Source organism: Falco peregrinus, chromosome 8 (genome assembly GCF_023634155.1).
Source record: "Falco peregrinus isolate bFalPer1 chromosome 8, bFalPer1.pri, whole genome shotgun sequence".
NCBI classification, from domain to species: Eukaryota; Metazoa; Chordata; class Aves; order Falconiformes; family Falconidae; genus Falco; species Falco peregrinus.
In genome coordinates, this window is record NC_073728.1 from 54,308,455 (window position 1) to 54,333,141 (window position 24,687).

At 47.5% G+C, this 24,687-nt stretch overlaps 1 protein-coding gene across 2 annotated transcripts in view; it reads right to left on the minus strand.

Annotated features, from left to right (window-relative positions):
• The window catches only part of NEURL1B (neuralized E3 ubiquitin protein ligase 1B), a 146,104-nt gene that overhangs the window by 17,273 nt on the left and 104,144 nt on the right, over nt 1–24,687 (minus strand). Inside the window, exon 1 of one of the 2 annotated variants that reach the window (XM_055812849.1) lies at nt 18,457–18,576. The exons of the other annotated variant lie outside the window; for it this stretch is intronic. Coding sequence (XP_055668824.1) covers nt 18,457–18,487 — 31 coding nt within the window. The 5' untranslated portion in view covers nt 18,488–18,576. Of the gene's footprint in view, nt 1–18,456; nt 18,577–24,687 lie in introns of those variants that run through there. 2 annotated transcript variants of the gene reach the window in all.

The window sequence follows — 24,687 nt, forward strand, 5'->3', positions numbered from 1 at the left end:
AAAAACTAGATGAAACTTCTGACTACTGGCTAAAGATAAAAACATCTTGTCAGAAATAATCAATCAGCCACTCTTACTATACCTCCTATAGGGAATTTTTGGACGATGTTCTCACTAATACACCACATATGCAACACGTATGACTTCACAAACCAGGAGAGCAAACCTGTGCCTCTTACTTGACATATGATGTTTTTGCAAGATTATTACCTTGTTTAGAAAGTTAAGTTTAACTTGGGGAGAGCAGAGGGCTGCTCAGCTCACTTTATCTTCTAGTCCTCAACTGAGAGACCATAGCACATTTCTGGGAGGTGATCAAAAGCAATGAGAAGTAAGCAGTTGACGTCTATTTAAGCAACTCTACAAATGGTTTCTGAGGACTTCTAGGTTGGGAGACTAAATATTTTCCAAATCTACATGCTCAGCTTGTCGTTCAGTGAGTAAAAGATGTACTTTTGTGATTTATTATTTTCATTGTTTTCTAGAAACAGACAATAAAGTGCACCATAAAGCAGAGACCACTAAAGGATGCAACACTTCAGGCTGGAAAGACTGGTCTCAACTGGACAGCCAAAGATGGGAGGAGAGGGGCAGAGATGTGGATGAAAACCCTCATGTTCTCTATGGCGGTTGGGTCCTGATTTGATTTACTGAATTCACACAGAAATACTGAATTCATACAATTTCCAGGGATTTACAGTGTTAAACTATTTCCAATGGCTGTTACTCTGGGCAGGTCTGAAGCCCACTACGGTCTCCTGATACCAGTTTTGTTAAACAAAGCACACTGTGCTCACTGCAAGTTAAACCCAGCTTAGAAGGCCAGCATCCAAGGTCCCCAGTTTCAGCAATGCCTTTGCCATTGCCAGGCTCCGTTTTCCTTGTGCATTCCCCTTTTCCACAGCCTGGCTCAAGGCCAGTCCCACACTACATGGGTCGGGGCACCTTTTTCTCTAATGACTGCTCCTGCAGTCACTAGAGGAGAAGGAATTTGTCTTCAGTGTCTTTCGGCATGGCTCAAATACGGATTTTAATGGCATCAAGACAGACACAGATACGTTCTTCACTTTACGGGATATTGTACCACTGGGGTCCGTCTCAGAGATCCCTTCCCCCTCCTCCTTGCTCCAAGCCAGCAGTGTTCACTGCTGCAGCAGAGACTGCAAACAGCTTGAGGGTGACCTGAGAGACCCAAAAACCCTGCTGTATCAGGGAGTGCTGCTGGTCCCTCCAGACCTGAGGCCACCACGTGGCTCTCGCTTTGAGGTGGGGAGGGACCCCCTTGCTGTGGCTGCAGGAGACCGACCCATCGTATGGTTCTGATTAACCACACCTCATAGAAAAGAACCTAGCTGGAGTATTTTTCACAGATTAAAAAACAAATCTGGGTTTGTCTCCTTACCCCCAGTTCCTCTCCATTCAGTAATTCCGACTTCACTCCCAAGACCACTTTTCCCTTACAGGCGGTACAGACAGCTCACACGTGTTTTTCAGAGCGATGCTTTATATTTTAAAATGATTGTTCTGAACTGGTGTTTTCATGTTCCAATCATGACCGTGATTTGTTGAAGAGTTACAAGAACATGCGACCGGCATAATCACTGACACCAAAAGGGCCCATGCCCTCCCATCTCCCCGCAATGCCAGAGGAGCACGTAACAACCGTCCATGCAAATAGGCTCCCTGTTCCCATTGTACCTCTTTTCTTCTGACCAGCTGTACCAAGTCATCTGCACTGGGAGTTTATAAATAGTGACCATGTCATTCCAATGTTAATGGCTTTTAATGAAATCGGAAAATGAAATGCATTCCCTTTTAATATCCTCCGAGCGGCAATTCTATTCCATCCCATGGTTTCAATACAGGGCTCATGGAAAGAGGGCTGGAGCTTGGCACATCCTCCCCACAGCCTGTCAATGTGTCGCTTTCAGCACAGACAGGAACAAAAAGAGGGAAAGAATTTTGTTGTCTCCCTGATGCAGGAAACCCACCCATCCCCTACAGACAGGCAGCATGACGGCACTGCACCAGGAGGGCAGCTTATGAAACAGGGAGAAAAAAAGATTTGAAAAATAATAGTGGTAATGTAGCTTCACTGAAAACACCCTAAAAGCCAGTGTTTACATTATCCCCGTCCCTCTGAATTTGGCCTGTGTGCAATTCATCCTTACACCCTTCCCACCTCCAAAAAGCATGTTTGGAGAAAGGCCAGTACATAAAATGTGCTGTCCGAACCCTCCCGGGTCTGCGTGTGTACCACACCGCACCGTGCTACAGCTGAGCTGCACCATGGGTGACTCAGGTGGGGTACGTGATGCTCAAGCCGAGAAGCGTTACAAGCCGAGCGTGTTTTCCACACCCAGTAAAAGCACAAGAAAACCTTCCCATAAGCACAGGAATTGTCCAGTGCCAGGACTACAGGGGATGAAAGGCTGCAGATGAAGGGCGAGATCAGCACTCACAGTGATGCTACAGGTGCAGAAAGGAGAGCCTGCCCCTTCATTACTGCCTTCAACTTTTCCCAAGAAAGCCTTCTGATAAAAGGAATAAACCTGCAATTTTTCTTTGCTTTAGATTTGTTACAGAAGCCTCTTTCGTCTTTATCTCCTCTCCTCGTGGTGGTTCTAAGGGTCCTTTTTTGTTTTCCCCTCCTAATTACTTCTCTGTACTCAAAGGACAGGAAAGTGTTCAGTTTAAAAGAAAAAACAGTGGAGCTATTTCAGTCCAAACAGGGATGGATAACCAGGGAGCCATTAGACTTAACAGTGGCACCCACACAGGGCTTTTGATCCGTCCAAAGGGAGCCGCAAAGCCACAGGAAAAGGGGGAAAAAGGCCTCTAGAAAGGTGTTTTTTCCAGCAAGCCCTGCTCCCAACATGGTGCAGCATTTTTAAATGTTGTCCATAGTTCCTTTTATATTTACACACAGTTTAAACAGTGATCTGGCAGCAAGAGGGGAAAATGCTTTGGGAGGAACGCATGGCTGAGGAAGCTAAATAAAGAAGTGGCCAGGTCTTCAATCATCCTATATTTTATATATACAAAGGCTTCGATTCCACTAAGCTTTTCCGAAACAATATGTAAAGAATCCAAAACAGGGCAAAGGGAAGGGAATAACTGGTTATAATTAAATCAGGGGGGAAAGCACAGCAATCCCACTCTGCCGGGCTAGTTTCCCTGGAGGCATTGCAAAGCACAACTGGATTTGTGGTGGTGGGAACTCCACGGGTCACTGGTCACTGCACAGGGGCTGAGCCCAGCCTGTGCTGGGTGGGCTGGTGCCCCACGCCAACACTCTACCAGCAGGGAGATTTTAAATACGTTTAAGACTGGCCAAACTCTCTTTCCAAGTGATCTGAGGGGTTGGCAACTTCATTCAGCTCATGTCCAGTCCAACCTATACAATAATATCGCATATTTTGTTGGCTGGTTTAGTTAATGTTCAGTCAAATAAGCTAGAGCTTTTTCTAAATACAGTACATCTTCAGAATTAAAGCCAAAAATGTTTAAAAGAGAAAAAAAAATAAGAGAGTTCTTTGCTGGTCTAGAAACATAGGAAAACATTCCATTAAAAAAGATGCATCCTTTTTTCCTTGGTTAAATGCATAGTTTTCTGCTAAGCTATGAAGCCAGTCCAAGAGGCTGGTGGTTGTGCAATACTTGGTGCTGCATGGCTGAGCTGTGAGAGCCTTTTCATTTTATTTACAGGAATTAATAAGAGGAAACAAGAGCCACTTCAAGACATTAAACTGTCCAAACAAAAGAAAATATAGGCATAGCATTACTGGACACACAATGACCTCAGCCTCTTTCTTCATCTCAAATATCTTCAATTATTTCAACACAAAAAGGATTCGAGCAAGAGACATTTATTTTTAAGCCTCCATGTCAATCTTCTTAACACCAGTGGGCTTTGATTCCAGCACACCTAAGTCAACATCAACATTTTTCTCCCTTTACTCTCCCTTCTTGTTACTGCAGCCAAGACATGATAAAGGCAGGTGAACCGAAGAAATCTGGAGATAACAGACAATTCCTTGCATTCTTGAAGATAAATGCCTGCTTTTTTTGGCCAGAAAAAGGCCAAAGCCTTTTTTTGCTCCCTCCCCCAGAGGAAGGAATCACTCCCAAGAGATAGGGTGAATGTGTGGCTTACACAGCAAACAAACAGCACTGCGACCTCAACAGTCATCGCCCGTGGATGCCTGCCTGGATGTCAACTACTGGTTCTCATCATGTTTTCCCACCTTTTTAATGTGGAGCTTGGACCATGGTTCAGCAGAGCACACTTGGTCAACACCTTCAAAAGAGTTTACTACAGAGCTGCAAGCTGTTGTCATTTTTATAGCTGTGTTATTATTTTTTTTATTCTTCATAGATCACCTATAAAACCCCACTGTACTGCCAAACAGCACACTCCTTAGTAGCTATGGAATTGAAAATTTTAAAAATCCCATACGAAACAACATAAAGGTCTGTCTAAAACCTCCCATTTCTACCCAGATGGCTCTTGTTTCAATTAACTAAATCAAACTTTAATTCAGAGTCACTCACTGGCCTTGTTTGGAATTACTTGGAAAAACACACCTATAAATCACATATGAAAAACTGTGGAGAGAAAGAATTTCTTTCTCTTTGGGTGGTTCTTTTGGTTCTTTCCTTTTTATTTTTTTATTTTGGTAGAAAAAAAATTTATCACCAGACAAAAAATATACAATTACATGTTGACAGCTTAGAGCCTCTGGTGTTTGTGACCACAATAAAACACAGGCAGCTGCACAATACACACTGTCCCTCCGCTTCTTCACAATAGAAGGCACCGAGTGTCTCCCATGCCATGTGTGCTACCTGCATCATCTCCCAGGGACTCAAGAGCTGCCAACGTGCTGAAGAAGGGATGCCAAATGTATGGAAAGTCTGAAGTCATCAAAACAGACATCCCCCTGGTCACAAACCCACCAGGCACTGGGCGTTACGGGTGCCACTGCTCACGGAGCACCTTATTGAAGTACCAAATCTGAGCGGTCACTTGAAGAGCTGCAGGAAAGCTGTCTCTTAAGGAGCTCATCCCATGCAGCGATCTGCTGCTGGCAGAATGGGAGAGGCTCAGCTTCCCTGAAACCTCCCTGCATCCCACAGAAAGGCACATTCCCCCCCGAGCAGGCACACTCCATCCACGCAACCCCTCGTCTGCCAGCACATCGAGGAATTGGCTTCAGCTAAAGCGAACTGCACTCAAGTTGTCTAAAAATAACGCTGAAAATCATCTGAACTGCAGTGGCCAACGTCCACCCTGGCACAGCTCCATCAGCTCAGGTCCATGGGGGACTTCCAGTACCTACATGCTGCGTGTGCCACAGCAAGGTGTGCATGCACTTTGGTACGTGTCTCAGCTTTTTCTGATGGACAGGCAGACCACTACGAGCTAAAGGGGCCGGGAAGTGGTGCAGCCTGTCCTCAGCATCATCCTGGCATGTATAACATATCCCAAATACCTGCCCCAACCTAGCCCCCTTTGCCCCTTCCATTTCCCATGCTTTTGTGCATGATGAGATACGCTAAAAATCTGTTTCCCAGTGAGTAAGCCCCTTCATTAGCACCACAGCGGGTTTTTTGGGGACAGAGCCTGGGACATGGGACCAGCAAACCTTCTGCCCATCGACAGCTCCAGGGTGGCACAGGTGCCTGCCTGACCACGGCAAATTCAGGGATGCTTTCCAGCTCAACTTCCTACACATGCAGAGCTCAGTGAGACAGCAGCATGTCCTTCTGTGCCCCTTTAGGTTTTTCTAGGCCACCCTGGTCAAGTAGGATCAATAACAGAAACATTTCATGCTGTTGCTAAACCATCAGGAGCCTTCATCTGCACATGAGTGGTGCCATATGGTCACGTATTAATAGCATATAGAAGCACTCTGATTGCATGACTTCCTTTGCTTGGAGAACACAAGATGCTGCAAAACAGCATATTAGAAGATGATGATGATGATGATGATAATAATAATAACAACAACAAGAACAACAACAACAAAAACCAATGTCCACCTAATAAGGAAGACCTGCTGGTGGGGCAATACCAGCAGACTCTCCCCAGAGCACACCCAGCCATGCTGTGAACCATTCCAAGGCAGAAAGGCGGAACCGGGAGCCTCCCCCAGCAAGGGAACAATGTTCCTCAAGTACCGCCTGTGCCTAAAGCTCCTGCCCTTTGCTCCTATCTGTCCCATCTGCCTTGCATTGATGCCTCATTTCTCACAGCAGTAACTGCTGAATTTGAATTTTTTTCGGCAGCTCTGCATCCTGTGACAGCAGGACAGGCCCACGGCATTTGGGATGTGGAGAATTCTTCCTTCCCTTTGTTGGGCCTACATATCCACATCGGGCAAAGCCCTGGCAGGGTTATGCAGGGCCGCCAGAAGGATGGAGCTCGGCTGGCATGTCTGTCTCAATTGTTCTGTCCCCCCGTCCCCCCCCCAAGTCCCCGGGCTGCTCCCCAGCGTGGATCCCAGGCAGTGCTGTGTCTACACCCCAAACACCTCCTCTGCCACCAACCATGCCTTGCCTGAACACCTCTTTGGGGAAACTGTGACTTCCCTGGAGAAAGAGCATTTCAGGTCCCAAACACCACAACCCTCCAAGGCAACAGCGGTGAGCTCTAAGGCAGCATCGCTCCCTTCAGCTGCCCCTTCATGGCCACAGAGAGAGACAAGTCACAACCTGTGCTCCCACACTGCTGTTAGCCCCAGGTAAAAAGATTACGAAAAAATTCAGGCAGAGCTTTGCAAAAGTGTTGAGTCTGTAGGGCAGAGACCCAAGGAGATGAGCCTGCGGTGATGAATGATGGCTGGAGATGCACAAGAGCAACTACTCCAAAGTGATGCCCTGGCTCAGTACAGGAATACAGGCACAGAAAGGGAAAATACAGGAATTAAAGCACAGAAGGGTCCTCAGCACTGACCTGCCTAACATTTCTGCCCATCACCTTTAGGCCATTGAAGATGGAAGCAGAGACTGCTCAGTGCAGGGCTGTGTTCAAGATACAAGGGGCAGGGAGCACATCAGGGAGAGGAAAAATATGGTCAAAATCCAGAGGCACACAAGGGAAGCTTCTCCCTCTTTCTGGGACTGTCTCATGAGGTTGCACCATCAATCTCATCTCAAAGGAAAAACTGAGCGATTAGCTAAGGGCTGCTTGACGTGGTTTGGTGATTGATTCTACTGGCGTGCCCATAGACTTCCGTACCTACAGGAGTGCTTTTTTTTTTTTTTTTTTTTTTTTTTTTTTTTACGGGTCTATAAACATTTACTAAATAGGAATGCATACAAAAAGATGGTTTGAAAATAGTTTGTTTTAAAATGAGAAGCGGTTTTGACCTCTCTGGGAGGAATGTACCTCTGCCCTCTGCTTAGAGATGGTCAGCCGAATGCTTGAGGAGGGTGGGAGAAATAGTAAACATGTTCAGGGAGCTCGGAAGCAAATTTTTGTTTTGCTTCTAAAACTAGCTTTTCATATTTCAGATAGCAAGAGGCATTGCAAAAGAAACATGATCCCTCAAAACTCAATTTCGCAAAGGGGCTAATTTTTAATCAAAATAAATTTTAAAGGAGAAAAATGCCAGCACTTCCATTACATGATAAACTCCGGCTGTTCCACGTGGGGCCAGCATTTCGGGGGGAAAGGGCTTCACAAAGCCTTCTAGTAAATAAGCCTCAGAGCATCCTTGTGAGGCAGATGGGCTGGCAGCAGAGCTGGGAACTGGGAGCCATGGGGACCCCCGCCCTGGGCTTCCCACCCTGGCACCCATAGAAGGGAAATAATCTGCACTGCTATTAGGAAGTGCTGGAAGCCATCACATTGCTTGTTTGAGGGAGGAAAGGACTGGTTTAACCAATTAATTAATTATGAATATTAAACAAATCAAGTTTTGAAATTTAGCTCGTAACGACTCAAACTTCCACTATTGTTCTGCTGGGTAAAATCAGACTCTCCAGATAGCATGTGTCAACTGATTATTATGTAGTTAAATAAGGAAGAAAAAAATTTGTTCTCTCTCACCTGCAAAAAGCTGTCTGTGCCTTGTAATTATTTGCCTTGATAAATTCAATTTACTTGAGTTTTCCCATCTAGATTTGGCTGGTCAAGTTAAACTAAAGATTATTCATGGAAAGCAACCACGGTTGGTTACTAGGATACAAAAAATCACTTAGTACGTTTCTCCAATGAATAATCCCAGCAGAACACACACAAATTCAATAAATTATGAATTTCTTTCTCTCTTACATAAACAATGGCGTTGCAGAGCCATTTCTTGGAACGTTTTAAAATAAATTAATATCTTAATTACTATGTAATAGCAAAACAAACAGAAGGGACAGCCAAGCATTGAAGGTGAGCTGCATCCTTTGTCTAGACATGAAAGTTATTTTGGAACAAGGCAGGGTGCAAATGGACAGCAGCTTCATTATTGCCAGTATCTATGTGCAGACACTGGTATTTGGCATGCTCACACGCCTTTTCAAAACGGATAACGTAAGCTGTAGACTAAGCTAATTTGGAAGAAGGCACTCTTATTTCAGAAAAAAAAAATATCTCTTCCTGCACAGTTCTATGTATAAAAATGGTCTTACATAAAAGCACTTGTTGCCAGATCTCCAGACCTACAAGGTGAAGCAAGAGAGAAGCTTTCCTGCAGGAGTGGTTGCTGCCAAGCCAATCCCTACAAGGCCAGCATCCACAGCGCAGCACCACTGATGCTGCCGATGGGCAAAACAAACCACAGTCAGACTAAACCTGCCCCGAGCCACGCAGGCATTTTTGGAAACAACAGCCAGACTCAGAAGATCAATTCTGGATACTTAACAGCATTTGGTCTTTGGGTGTGTGTGGTTGTATTTTGCTGTCTTTTCCTAGCCCTTCTAATATCCCCTAAAAACAGCAATCCCCAGGCACCACTCAGCAGGGACTGCTGCTCAAGGCTGTTGTATTTATAAAGACACGCTATAGGTCTGTTGGCTAAGAGCAGTTTTTATAAACTTTAACCGAGATGGATTTCCTTGAAATCCTGACTTGCGAAGCATCTGTCCTTCTCACCTTCTCCCTTTGATCACATCAGCAGCACAAGCAGTGCTGTTCTGCTGCTGGCAAATCACCCAGTAATTACTATTTAAGACTCACAAAATCAGATGCCAGTGTGAAGATCTGCCTCATACTCTTCAAAGGACAACTCCTTTCCAGGAGAAATCAACCAAAACGCCTGGCATACTGAGATATCTGCAAGCCTTCCTCCATGCAAGTGCAGGGAAGCTCCGCTGGCATCAGGCTTTGCCTCCCTGCACACACGATCTCAATGTTCCACTTTTATTTTTCAGCCCTCTCGGCTGACAAGGCTCTCATGCAGACCCTGTGCTGTGTCCCCATGTCCCCACAGGCTCATCCCCAGCCCGTCCTGCACAGGGCTATATTCACCGGCCAGCCACGGAGTCCCAAGGGGCACTGTGCTCCAGAGCAAATCCAGCAGTGATTGTCAGATAAAAGTCAAGCCACTTAAACACTCTTTCCATTGTGTAGCTTGTCCCCGTGAACCATCATATGAAAGTTACCTCTGTTTTCTAAGCCAGCACAATGGCCACCACACAATACACCAGCCAAAGCTCTTTATCACTAAAAGTGAAGCAACAGGCAGTTAGTAAATTATTTCAGTTTTCATACTTAGAAACCCTTTCACTTCGTGGCACAAAGTAATCAAGAGTTTTTGATGCCATCCTGAGGAAAGGACCGCCAAAGAACAGCCCCTTGAAGAGATGTTTCTTGGGGGCACACCTCTTTGGCAGGAGCCTGCAGGGATTATCTAGCCCACCGTCACTTCTGATGGGACCGGCTCCACTAATGCCATTCCTAGCCGATGAATAACAAACTTTTCTTTAAGATCTCCAATGATATAGATACTCTAATTCCCTGTACTCCACCAAGGCTTTGCATCGGTGTTAACCTGCCCGGAGAGCACGTGCTCAGTGGTCCTGGTTCCTGTCTCCTCCCCAAAAAACTATAACGCACTGCAGCCACTTAGCTGCTCCTCTTGCAGCAATTTCGGCCACAATCAGGACACTAGACCAGACAGATCTCAAGCACCAAATGTTTTCTGTTACCAAAAAAAACCCTCTATCCAATTGTGTCAAAACTAAGACCCCATGAAATAGCAATTTCCCCTCATTAGGAATTATTCCTTCAACCTTAGCATCACACCAAGGAGATAACTTTTGAACTCCACTCCATAAACTACAGAACATGTTAAGCTGAGAAGCCAGTGCCCCAATGAGAACAAAACAGATAACAGGCTGAGAAAAGCTGTTGCCACAGTGCTAGTTATTGCTGAGGAAAGAGAGATAAACCTGAATGAAACTATTTCATTTCTGCTGCTAAATGGGATATTCTAGCTTTTATCTTTCGTTTGTCAAGGCAGGGCTTGGCAGATTTAACATTCAAGTTATGGAGGAGGGCAAAAACCAAATAACTTTTTTTTCCCTGGCATTTGGAAACCTGATGGAAAACTTTTGCTGAGCAAAATACTCTCTTGACTGACTGCCTTCCCTGTGTTGCTACGTGGACAATGAAAAACGGAGCTTTGCTTTTATGTGGTCTATTTATTTCTCCCACATAGCCATAAGACATTATGCCATCAGGATTGCAATCACAAGAAACCTGGAGTCACAGACAAATGGATGGCTAAAATAGGAGAATTCCTAAAGTACAAAAATCTCATTATTATGTAAATATCCACAGCAAAACAAGAAAACTGAGAAAATGAAACCTGTTAAGTGCAACTATCTAGCCAACAACTCTGCAAACACAACTCCATTCATTTTTCTCCCTTCAAAGCATCGGTAACTCTTGAAAAAAAAATCCTAAATGTGATTTCCCTGCTGCACTGAAAAGCTTTGAAATGCAGTTAAATGGTTTTTCTTTAAAGAATCTTCCTGTGTAATTCCAGCAGCAAGCAAGAAGTCATTTCTTGTCTTCTGATTTGGTTTCTTTACATCAGTCTTGTTGGTGTAGAAAGAAAGGAAAAAAGACATGGTTTTGCTGGAGCAGGGAAAGGGATGGGGTCTGATCCTCACAGTATGAGATGTGTGAGCTCCTCCACTGCCAGAGGTCTGAAAGAACTGAGAGTGAAAAAAACTCCTGAGTGGAAAGCAAGCCCTGCTTACATAAAGCAGAGGAAGATACCTCCCTGGACACAGAGGGAAAAACAAATTACCAAGCCAGAAATCACCTTCCCCTCCCTCACTCCTCCCCAAAGCCCTGCTTCAACTGTTCAGACACCAGGAATTTAATGCTCTAGCACTCAGCAATTGAGACAACAGGGCATCCAGGTCTGGAGGGAAAAGCTGGCACAGGTATGCTGAGATAAAACTTTCAACCAGACGTCTTGGTGCCAGTGAATCATGCTTTTTAACGTACAGAGGGGGGAAAAAAATACAGCCATCATCAAGACATGGAACAACCCAGCGTAAACAGCACCTCCTTCCCACCAAGCACGTCCTCTCATGGGCACACATCTTACTGAAGGGACTGCCCCAGCCAACGCCTCTGTGCAGTCCTGCTGTATCTGCAGCATGCAGGGAGGTGGGATGGAGAGGTGTTCAGAGAGTGGTAGAACCTTGCAACCTAAGGGCACTGAGGCCATCAAATAGGCACGTGGACCATTGATGCAGGGTCAGTCCCCTCCAGGACACAGCAGATTTGTGATGCCAAGGCAAAGGGTGGAGAAGCTGCCTACATGAGAAGACAGAAGAAAGTATGGAAATGCTCCTACAGCAAAACTTCCTTCAGCTGCAGCAGACAGAAAAGCTTCCCCGGGGTGTGACATGGAGCCAGGTCCCTTCCGACAGCCCTTCGGGCTCCCGCCTCTTTCTGCACTTGTTGGTAAGGGAGCACACATCTACCCTCTGGGCAACATCTGGGGTATGTTCACTGGCCAAGCTGTATTTTGGTGCCAGGGAGCCCCAAATGAGCTTGTGTTTGAGGAGCTCGTTAGGAGCAGGGAAGGTGCACGCCGTGAGTCAGTCGTGCGGTTTGGCTGCCGGGGCATGAAGCAGCAGCAGGCGCAGGATGCCAAACTGCTCTGGGCACAAGAAAGGAGACAAACAAAGGAGATAAGACAGATGGAAATACAAAGAGAAGAGATGGAGGAGATTGCACACACCTTCCCCATAAGGAAACTCAGATGGGATCTGACGTGTTTCAGGGTATCACACCTGGCCTCATCCCATCTTGCAGCTCATGAAAGCACCCCAGCAAGTGTGCCCCTGCTCCCGGGTTCTTGCTAGCCCTTACCCCTGCTCCTGGGTTCTCGCTAGCTCTTACACCTGTTCCTGGGTTCTCGCTAGCTCTTACCCCTGCCTGGTTCAGCAGATCAGCTTCCTTGCTTCTCTCCTGAACCCACATCTGTCACGGTGACACGCACACTCCACCTTAGGAAAGCCTGCTCCTCTTTTAGCTACCAACCCACACAGATAAGCTCTGTAAACAGTGGGATGCTGAAGAGAAAGAAAATGTTTCCTTTCAAGCAAACTGTGCAGCAGGACACTGACTGTCCAAAAGTGCAACTCCAAAACTCAATGAGCTCGAATGCTAAATCCACTGGAGCTAACGAGGACCAAGGCGCTTATTTGCATTCCTAATTGAAAAGCCATTGAATGTGATACGCAAGGAGAATCCTTACTAGAATGGGAAGAGAAGCATGGCACAAGCTTCAAGGTGACTCATCCTTCTCATGTCAGGTAAACATTAATGCCCGCACATTCAAACTCGACTGCCGAAAGTTAAACACCTTAAACATACTTAAGTGCCTCTATAGGTTGTCAAATTATGATGTGCTGGGAAGCAGCAATTTCCTTTGCCTGCAGTGAGGGCTCTCTAAGCCTTCTGCCTACACACACAGACTCAGGGGTGTGATTTTAAGCATCTACATACAGGTCCTTCTGACCTGTGGCAATTAGCTGGAGAAATTAAAAAGGGAAAAAGTGCTGTTTGCCAGATGTCCTACCTCTTGGTAAAGCAATTCCCCTCTAGACCATAAACATTTAAATAGAAGAGAGGGCACCTGCCCGGCACTATCCATCAGGAGAGGGGAGAACAACAAAAAGCTCTTGCTTTAATGACACACTTGGCAGTGCGCTGTGTGCGTCTGACAGCACAGCGGCCATGGGGCATGACACACGGCTCCACCAAGCACCGTCTTGCTAGGTGGTGCCTCCCTGGATCCAAGTACAGCTGTTTCTCCAGTCTCAACAGCCAAGATGCCAATGGTAGCGCTGAATTAATCATGCCAGTTGGCTGCAGCACATTTTTGGGTATGTACTGTGCAAGGCTGGTTAAAGATAGTCTTTAGTGTACGATCAACCTGTTCCAGCTCTAAATCACAGTGAAGGCTGAGCAGTTTCACAGGTTTCCTTTTGAAGAGTGGAAAAGCAGAAAGCTACAAAAGAAGCAGTGAATTAATCTATTTTTTCACACTTCTATGACCTTCTTCCTGGAGATGTTTCACGCCCGCATGTTAATTAATTAACTCCCATGTACCCGTGTGAGCCAAACGGTGCTTCCTACCTCCCTTAGAAACAAAGGAAGACTATGATGAAGCCACTTGCTCAAAGTTCACACAGAGAGTCAGCAGCAAAATCGATGACAGACTCCAGAAACCTCAAGTCCTGGACTAAAAGAGGCAGAAAACCAGGCAAAATAGGGCTATTATTGAGGCAGGATTAACACCTGCAATCATTGTTGACTGGAGTTGAACCAAACCCAAACCAAAAACTGGTCTGAACAGGTACCTTTTTCATTCAAACCTGAACAACCTGAATTGTTATTTTGTAGTTTTATTGAAGTCAGACTGGAACCAAACCAAACAATTTACAGAACTAATTCCCTACTCACAACTCCCCCTACAATGTATCACCAGCAACTAAAGGTGGAGGAGGGACCCGTGAACGAATCTAAACAAAAATGCTCCTTGAAGCTGAGGTTTTAGCCCCTGGAAAAGACAGAGACATCTTTTCCCACTACATGGTCTTTGCCACTCATTTCTTACCAAAGGAGTGTAGCTGGACGGGGCTCTGAGCAACCTTGGTCTGGTGGAAGGTGCCCCTGCCCATGGCAGAGGGGTGGGAACTAGATGATCTTTAAGGTCCCTTCCAACCCAAACCATTCCATGATTCTGTGATTATGATAACAGGCATCAGTATTTTAAAAAGGATACACAGAAACATCATCTTTTACCCACAAACTATAAATTCTTCTCTTCTGTAACTGGGACCTTAGGACCATCACCGCTTTGCAAAAGACTGGCAGATGGGAGCATCAGCCTGGTGAAGGTCTAAATTTGGGATTTCCGACTTGCTGAGAAAGGGTTAATCATTAAAACCATTTTTCTTAAGAATACAAAATAATTTCTTGAAAATAAGAAACTGAAGTCACTTCTGCTAGAACAAGCCCCATTCTCCCTTGTGTTTACCAGACACAAATGCCACTCATACTTGGTATTCCTTGCAGTTGTGAGGAAGGCTGTGGGAGAAGCACTGCAATCAGATCCCAGCCAGATTCTTAAAAGGGAATTTGGCTCCTTTGTTAAATACCAATGACCCTATTTGGGCCAGGATCAACAACTGGATCCCAACTGGAAAGTCCTTTACTCGTGCTTTGGCCAGCGAGTGCCTCCTGCCTGCCCTGCCCACCTGTGGCAGCAGCTGCCTGTGCTCACCCTGCCACCACGAGCTGCCCTGCACCCCCAGGACACTTGCTGCCTGCCCAGCTCTCCTAGATATTGTTCCTTGCTTTTTCCTGCATCACAGAAGGGCTTCGCCAGGTCAGGGGAATTTTCACCTCTCCCAGCCTGCCTGTCCTCAAGTACCACTGGGCTCCCTGCGTCTTCAAGGGAGGCTTCAACCCATCTGGCTACTAACCGTTTTCTGAGCCCTGTTCAAAGTGTCTGCCAAGGAAAGCAATTAGCACAGAGAAATTAGCGCCATCCATGACATTGGGTACGGATGCATGCTGCTTGCTGCCTGGCTCACCAGTGAGTTAACTCAAGAGAGCAACTCCGCTGCGGAGCACCGCAGGTAAGAGCAGCCACAAAGCCACAAAGCCCAGTGTCGGTATGCAACCCATCCTCCACCACCACCGTCCGTGTGGCCTCCCAGCCCACTCGGCACGTCAGGACAAGTTCCACCCATCGGCTGCAATGCTGCACACCTAGTTTATCACCTGTAGGAAACAGAAAAACGGCGTGCCTCAATAATAAAGAATTCGATCTTGCCTAACCACCTGTCTGCAAAGCGTCTTGAACAATGGGCAGTGGTAAGGGGAGGGAGGCAAGAAAATACCGGCGTCCAAGGGTAAATTCCCACCCTGGCGATGCAGGAAGGGCCGGCAGTGGCCTAGTGCCGTGATGAGCACCACGGAGGAGCCCAAGGCGAGGAGGACCTGCTCACCCTTCCAGGCTCCGGCCAGCCACTCCGGAGGCAACCATCCTGCTGGAGGAATGTGTCATGTATCATTTAGCTGTCATCTAGATAAAAGCAATTTCCACCACCACCTCAGGACCGTTGTTAAGCGTATCTGACACATCTCAGCTCTTTTTCCATTCAAATGCCTCCTCAACCAGTTCAAATATAGAAGCTGCCTTTCACGAGCCCTAGCCTATTACTCATTTCAAAACCACTCTGGTTACAAACCTCGCTGCGGATTTGACGGAGCCTTCGTCCATTGTGTGTTAACCATCAGATACTTGGCACACACAAGTTTCCCAAGCTCCTGATACAAATTTCTCCAGCACCGATAGCGTGTGCTCTTGTATCACTACATGAAAACATGGAGAGAAAGGCTGAAGCTGTGCAAGGATTTAAAGATGCAACAAGCAGAGGAAACATATTTGGACAAATTTAGGTATAAAAATGAGTTGAGCCGCATTCAATAGGATCTAAAACTGAATTCCACTATTTGAGAACAGCATCTCCATTTCTATATAAAACCTGAATTGTTGATTGTTCAGCTTTTCCAGGAGCCAAATGATGAAGGTCCCTCCACATCTCCTCTACATTCGATCAGGATGAACAGGCATTTCTCACCTTGAGCTATTTATGGTGAATGAAATGACAAAACGGGGACAACATCTGTGGGCTTCTACAGTTGATCAGTTTAACACCACAGGTAAGCAAATTTCAGCTTGGGAGTGTTCTGTTTGTTTGGGGTTTTTTAATAAATTACTTCAGCCCACAGGTCAAGGGAGAGCAATTCCTGTTAGTTAAAACGAGAGTGAAAGTGCATTGCTCAGTCTACCAGGGTGAAGAAAGAGGGCAAAGAAGGTCTTTCAACAAAGAAGAGGAAAGACTTAATTCTGACTGATTATCTTTGAGTAATTCTAAACAGCCATCGGATTTATAAATAGGATTTAATCCAACAATTCAGTCTTCCAGAAAAACTTCATAATTTTCAAAAGGACCATTCCAAGAACAGTTCTAAACCTGCCTCCCTCCGTAATGCCGCTTGGATAATGAAAGACAAACAATGCATGTGAGCACATCAATATGAAAAATTGCTGAATTGGATCCAACTTGAAAAAATATGTTTATAAACTTCCAAATTACAAACATCCAAAATCTCTTCTGTGGTCACAGGTTAACAGCTTCTTTTAACCATCATTACTCTGTGAAAACTGAACACAGCTGAATTTGAGGAAAAGACACATTTACAGCATCACCCAGCACATTAACAAACGGTGTTCAAGTGTCCTGTGTGGTTTTGCCTTGCACAATTTGACAAATGTTTGCCAAGGGACTATCCCCAGCAAAGGAATCCTTACACACGAATCTCCACCTGGGAGGGCAGGATAGAGGTCTTCTAGGCCACCAGAAGAACGTTTGAGTTGGGAGGTCTACATAAATCAAGGCTTCAGTTTTTTCCATCAAACTTTCCCTCTTTCTTAACAACTTCTTTTGAAAGCGCCGGCAGGAACTCTTTAATCACAGAACTGCAGTACGACTGATGTCATCCCCTTTTTTAAATTCACGTGTGTAAGGCTGTGCATATGAAGGCTGCTGAGGAGAGACTGTTCTAGCAATAGGCAGAAAGGCTGGTAGAACTCTCAGCCTTCTGGAACACAGCTCACAGCTAGATCCTATGTCACAGCAGATACAGAAATTTTTTCTTTGGGAAGTTCTAGCCTTACCGAGGTAACCTGCCCTGACCCAAGGATATTTCCCTGGCTCTCGTGGGTTTTTCACATGTGCCTCTTAATTTTGCCTCTAGCTGAAAACCCGACCCACAAAATGAATTTTCTCCAAGGTCACGCACTCCTTACAATGCCTTTATTTGCCAGTTGGTGAGGTATTTAAAAAAATGAAAACTTCTTAATTGTGAAAGGAGCTAATTTCCCATTTAAATGTAACAGAGAACAAGAGGAGATGCAACTAGAAATCTAATCACAGGTTCATAGCTAAACCACAAGCCTAGCAGCTTTCTTTTGTGCCTTGAAGGTCCCAAGCACTCTCTTTGCAAAGACAATATATGGCACATCCAAATGCAAATCTATTCCTCTCTTTATTTCTATATTCAGCTCCCTGGCTGACTACAGGGAGGCATGTGTGTGCATTCAATAGGTCCTCCTGCTTCTTTAAATAAGTTTAATAATACCCTTTTTATTTATGGGAGCCCGAAGTACAAAGGATGCAATGCAGGAGCTCTGCAAAAGCAGAGAAGAAAAGAAAAGCAAACTAGCTGAAGATACAGACTGGCAAGGGCTCAGTAATTCAATACTGTTGATTCTATAGAGACCAACTGCTGTTATTATGCACCGATTCTCTGAGGAGGAAAAAGCCCCACAATTATGAACTTGTAAAGCAAAAGAATCCGCACGTCTCTTGTGTAAAAGCAGAATTTGCTAAGAAGGCAGTTTAGTCTACCACACATCGCAGACCTGCTTTCAAATAGTTTTCTCCTGGTGACTGCGAGCAATCGACGTCTCTCTACACTAAAGTTATGCCTTTTCTTTTTTTTTTTCTTTTTTTTTTTTTTTTTAGGAAAAAAAAAAAAGAAAGCAGAAGCAGCAGAAGAAGGGGAAATGAGAAAGCCAGCCGCCGGCCAGGGCTGGAGGGCTGGTGTCACTGCTCCAGCTGCCAGCACCGCTCTCCTTCACCCGCTCCGGCCGCGCACACATGGGCGCAGCGGCACCCCGCCGCTCGAGCATCACCGCCGCGGCGGGCACCATTAAAGATAATACAAATGATAATCATAACGTGGTGGGTTTTTTTAATATTCGGCTTATCCCGGGTCGCCCCAGAGGCGCGGGGCTGGGACCAGGGGCGGCACAGCCTGCCCGCCCGCCCCGGCTGGCTCCCGCCGCCGCGCCCCGCTCGCCCCCCGCACCCCCGGCCCCCCGGGCCCCGCGCTGCCGCCGCCGCTACCTGCCAGGGTCTTGTGCACCGTGTTGCCCATCGCTCCGCTCCGCGGCGCGGCGGACCCCGGGGCGGCCCGCGCTCGGCAGGGCCATGGACAGCGCCCGCCTCCCGCCGCCGCGCCCGGCCGCCCCGCCTCCGCCCCGCCCCGCCCCCGGCGGAGCCGCGTGAGCCCGCCCCGCCCCCGCCCCGCCCGCCCCGCCCCGGCTGCGGCAGCGGCAGCGGCAGCGGCTCGGCCCGGCAGCGGCCGCGCTCCGCCCCGCGGGGGCAACAGCGGGGGCGCGCAGCCACGGCAGGGCCGGCCGCTGCCACCGGGCGGCGGGGGCGCACGGGCCCGGCGAAGCCGCCTTGTGCCTCTCTCCGCCAAAACCGGCGTCGGTGTCCCGTAGGGGAAAAAATCAAAGGGTCGGGAGAGCGGGAGGGCCCCGCTGGCAACTCCAGCTGCACCCTCGGGATAGACCTTCCCATCGGCAAAACCTTCCCAAAGGGACCGGGCCGCTCGGGGGTCGCCGGGGGCCGCCGCCAGCCCCTGTCCCTGCGCGCCCCTCGCTGCCGGCGGCCCCGGCGGGGACACCACCGCCCAGCCGCAGCGCTGCCCCCCGGGCACGGCGGTGTGGCGTTAGCGGCCCGTGAAGCACAGCGACAGCGGGGTGACAAGGGACACCCCGGCCGACAGCTGGAAGCGTGCCACCGACCAGATTTGCCTCACAATTTCTCTCTCCCCCGATCCCACGCATCCAAGCCCGTTTCTAGCCCCACCAGGGAAGGGCACGGGCTTCCTCCTTCCCTCTTCCCGGTCACGTCGGTGCTGCTGCGGGGTGATGCTGCCGAGCCTTTCTTCCCCCAGCCAGTCTTCCCAGCTTGAAGGGTGGAGAAATGGGAGCATCGGACCTACAAAATGCACTGCCACCAACCTGCGGTGCAGAGTGTTCGGGAAAATCCACCGTGTCCCTTAGCAGAAGTTAGGTCTGGGGACTATCACATGTCCTGGGACACAAAAAAAAGTGGAAGGAGGGGGAGAGCCAAGGACCGACAGCTCAATGGCCTTGCAGAGCTCAGGTGCTGATCTATTGTAGGGAAGCGAAAATAACAAGCCTTTAATCTCCAGATCACGTTGAACAGGTCAGGTGTGGCTCGGGAGATGAGAAGAGACAGAAAAAGCCAATTTCCAGTATTTTTTTGCTATCATATGGATGTTAAAAATGGGATTATTGAACGAGACACTAGCAGCTGTTCTTCAAAGCGCTTGCACCCATCTGCTGTCTCCTTAGGTTAGCTATATGTCTCTGGTGCCCTGAGCTGCGTGTACACCAGGCAGGAGCTGGCAGAGGGCAGGAGCTGGCTGCAGCACACAGGGAGCAGGGGAGGGGAGCAATGTCATCTCACGGACACAACACAGAGGGGAAAGTCCTTGTTTCACGAGACAGCGGGGGAACGGGAGGCTTGGGCTAATTCCCAGCTGGTTTCCCTCAGCAGGGAGTGGTAGTTGTTATTTTAGGGCTTAAATGAGCCTTAAAAAGCCAGAGGCAGTAGAGGGGCTCTCGGCAGCTGGGTCTCTGCGGCTGCCTGGGGGGTACCGGGGCAGCCCACGTGTGTGCCATGTGTGGGCTGTGTGCCACCTCCCCGGGGGACGCGCCGTGGCCATCCTCCCACACCCCGACCGCACCAACCCAGAGATGGTCGCTGCCTGTCCCAAGGGTGTTCCAGCCCTTCCTCCTCCCCAAAACCAAGGTAAAAATAGAAGACAATAAAATGGAAGTGCACATCCTTAGGACACGGAGGCAGCCTCCAGGAACGCAATCAACACTTCTACTTTTGGCATTGTAAAAATGTAGAGTTTGTTAAAATAACCCGCTTCACATAATGCGAAACAATAAGCATGAGAAATAGTTCGGTGAGGATGACTTCACCCTCCCCAGAAACCACACTGAGAAAGTACAAGCAAACCAGAAACCGACACTGTGTGGGGACTGAAAGGCAATGCAAAGTCACTGCTCAGCCTGGAGAAATGCAGCAAGGAAGCCAACTGTCCCAACCAAGGAAGCACAAATGAAAGCTCATTAGCATTTTAAAATTCTTTCTGCTCCAGCAAGTTTTGATAACTATCGATAACACACTTCAGTAATTTCTTCTGCAAGCCTGACAGATGGCTGCCTCTCTAAAGAAATCCCCTTCCCTCTCTCACCCCCATTTTGATCAAGGGACGGGGTGACCTGCATGTGCGTGTTATTTGCTTTGGTATCTGCATTTTCACCTAAGCTCCTTCCTAGTATTTTTTATTACTAGATCTTAAACCATTTTGCAGACAAGGTGAGTAACATTATCCTTACTTTGTAAGTGATGAAACCAGGGCACAAGGAACCCAGGAGACACGTACAAGTTCACCCCATTGGCCATTGGCGGACTTGGGAGCAAAGCTGGGCAGCAGAGGAGCCACAAAACACTTACCGTGTTGGATCCAGCTTAGAATGGTAGAATCATTTAAGTTGGAAAAGACCTTTGAGATCATCAAGTCCAACTGTTAACACAGGACTGCCAAGTCTACCAGTAAACGATGTTGCTAAGCACCACCATCTACGCATTTTTTTAATACCTCCAGGGCTGGACACTTTTAGCCACACACACTGTATTGCTGCTTCTCCCTCTCCATTTTCTATTGCCCCCTGTAAAAAATTCACCTTAGTGGGATCAGCACAGTAAGATCAGGATAATACCACGCAAAGGAGAAAGTCTCTGGAAGGTGTTTTGTATTACACTGATACCAGACATCTGCTTCCCAGCTCACTTTAATCACCTCTAAATCTTCCTGGGCATGGATGTGTACCCAGGCCTTTAAAATATAGGGCAAAAAAAGAAAAGAAAGAAAAACTTCTTTCTGAATGAAAAATGGGATGTATTCTACCTGAGGTTTGTCACAGACAGGGGTATGATGCAAACCCTCCTATAGCCACGTACACAGGCCAGACCTCTCACGAGAGGGTATGGGCTGTACTGACTGCAAGCAGTCATGTGAGCACACTCGTATAAATGAAGTGTTTCTGAAGATGCAAATAGCTTACAAAGCTAAATTTCCACTGATTGATACTAGCATGAGGTGTAACTCTCCTTACGGCATCAGACTGGTTGCATTGTCTTTGTAAGTCTCTCAGGGGCTCAAGTTTTGGGGGGTGAAAGACCTTACGAGATAGAAGGTATCACCGCTAGCAGCTGCCATTCTTGTCTATGTAACAGATGGCAGTAAATAATGACAGACTCATCTCTTTCAGCAGCAGTGAGATAAAACGCTGGGAAATCTGTCTGTCTTTCCCCTTCAGGGCAGCAAGCCCTCCTGAGCTTGGGCAGAGCAACCTCGGATGCCCGGTTGTAGCTGCAGTGGGGCGCAGCTTCTCTGGCCCGCAGAGCAAGGCTGCAGTTGCCCCGCTGCTGGCTGCCTCCCAGCAGGCACCAGTTCTATGCCTCCACTCTCAAACTGGCCCGTTCTGTCTTGTTCACAGCTGAGCTCCACTGAAAACCTGGGGACCTCCCTAAATCTCTGTCTTTTACTGAAGACCAGATTGCTGCTTGCAGACGTTTCCCTCCAGAGCTGTGTATAACCCCGCTCCACAGCCTGGGGGCTGTCACCTCTCACTCCGGTTTCACACCCCTGCACTGTCAGTTCTTTTTTCCTCTTCTCGGTGACTCTGAATCTGAGTAGACATTTGAAGCACGCATTTCTCTTTCAGCCCCATCTGTCTGGAGCTCTGAGACTGTCCAAACCACTTCCATTTCCATCACATCTCACCTTGAAACCTCCCTTTCCCTCCCCTACTTGGCAGGAGCTCCCTGGGAATTCTCAGAGACTGCAAACAAAAGATACCCTGGAAAAATACGTGAGTTGACTGCACAAGCCTACAATGCTCTTCCAGCATGCAAATACCACCATGTCTACAAGAGTGCAGTTACTCCGACATGCACACCAGTGACATGCGATACATCTTCTTCAGCAAGTACATAGCCAGCGTGGATGCACCAAGCAGTATCATGGAAATAATTCCTTCCTACTGACACACGCACAGCAAAAAGCTCGTTTCAGTAGCTGTCCTGAATGGCGTTATGTGCTTCCCCCCCTACAGAAATCACGTTCCTGCCAGCACCTTGTCTTTCCTGCCCTCATCCTATTGGCTGAAGTGATTGTCCAGGAGAGAGCAGATTTGACTGATAAAAGCACATGTTACTCGTCTCACAACTTCCCAGCTTCTGCAACTCACCTATGGAAGGAGAGTATTAATAAGCCTTACTCCCACTTGGAGGGGGAAAAAAAAACAACTGTTCCCTGAATTCCCATAATACACATTTAAGAGGTATTTGTTTAGGAGGGATACGTGTACAAAGCGTCCTCCAGCACCGCGCAAAGCCATCCTGCCACCCACGTCTTCCAACTGCTGAAAGCAATTACTTTCCTCCCCTGCTCTCAGCACTAGTACAGGATGCGCAGGGTCTCCACAGGTCACGCACAGAAACTGGGTTTTACAATTTTTTTTCCTCTAAGAAATCAAGGGAAGCAGGAGTTTCCAGCACAACAGTAGGAAAATCTTCCAAAGAGCTTCTTGAACTGGCCTTGACTACGCAGCAATTGAAGCTGTTTCCTGATCCAAGTCCTTACTGCCTGCTGGACATTTGGCTGCTGTGAGGCTTATTTACCCAAAGCAAGGTAGATTAAACCTCATTTTCTGGGAGATAGGGCAGAATGGTGCCGGGCTAGAGGTGACCCATGGGATCTGATGCAGACAGGGAAATGCAACCCGCAGAGATGGACCGGTCCCGTCGTCAAACAAGCCTTTCGTGGCTTCAGAAGAAGCAGTGACCATCTGCCCTGACCACACTTCTATATTCGAAGTGCAGCAAGTGGCTATGATATGCGCCAGCCATGCAGCATATGGAAAAGTAGTCTCTGACGAGATACCAGAGCAACTCTCAGCTGGAGAACACGTGGGCATTCCTGGCAAAAAGGGCTCCGCGATGGATTCCTCAGCCATGGGAATTACAGACCAGGCAGAATGAGGAAAAGGAAATGGTGAAACCACAATGCAGCAAAACATGGTTCAATGTCACTTGCACAAGCCACATCCCAAATGGCTTTGGTAAGTGCAGCCACACAGTCCCCAAATGGCAGCAGAGGCAGTCCGAAGGGCAGCAGCCGGGGTTTCAGTGAGGACAAGGTGGCTGCAGGGAGGGGCAAGGAGAACGGAGCCAGCAGAGAGGAAGCGGTAATGGGGAGACCCAGTGAAAGCAACTTCTGGGAAGAGTGTAGTTGGGCAATTGCTCTGCCACGTTGTTAATTGCTTTAGATAAACTGCACTTTCTCTCCAGAGAACCCAAAAGCACCACCTTGGGTTGTTCCCCACCCATTCCATGGGGCATGGGGAGAAGAGGGGATTGTGGCAATGACAGAACACAGTTCCAACCCTGCAGCCCTAGGGGCACCAGCACCGCTGGGAGGTGCTCCCTCTGCTAGTCCCAGACAACTGCCCTTTCCTTCAGCGGGGGCAGAGGGTGGGTTGGGCCCATGTAAGGAAGAATTTCCAATTTAGAAACAAACAGAGGCAGTTCCTATTATTGTTAGTGGAATGTCAGCATCTCTGGTCCCAAGCACCACTGTCAACAAACAGGCTCACAAACGCTCCTTCAGCATCAGCCAAAATAAAATCCATGAAAGCATCTATAACTCAGCATTCAACAGACACATAACAAGCTCTCCTTTTTCTTTTTAAATCCAGTCTTGTCCACGTAATTTTAACATAAAGGAACTGGCTGTGGGCTGTGTTATCAAATGAGTCATCATTTTATGTGACAGTGTAATATGATTTAGAGAATTCTTGGCACACCAGTATGGATTATGCATTATAATCTCTTCATTTGGACTGTTAGTGCTGTACAGCAGTGACTGGAGCAGGAGGGAAGAGCAGGTTATCTGAATTACAGTCCTAGCTCTGCTCCTGCCTTGCTGTGTGACCTTCACAAATTGGTTACCCTCCTTCTGCCTTACTTTCTTCATCTGCAAAGCAGAAACGCCTGTGTCTTACAGCAGGGCTAGCCAATGTTTGCAGGAGATCTGAAGAACGTTACATAAGCGCACATTATTATTTTAATAGGGGAAGAAAAGCTGAAAGACTTTGTTTCAGATGCAACAGGCTGATCTTGGGAAGTACTATCAGAACCACTAGGACACAGTCTCTGGGTGCTGTACACCAGCCACAAGCT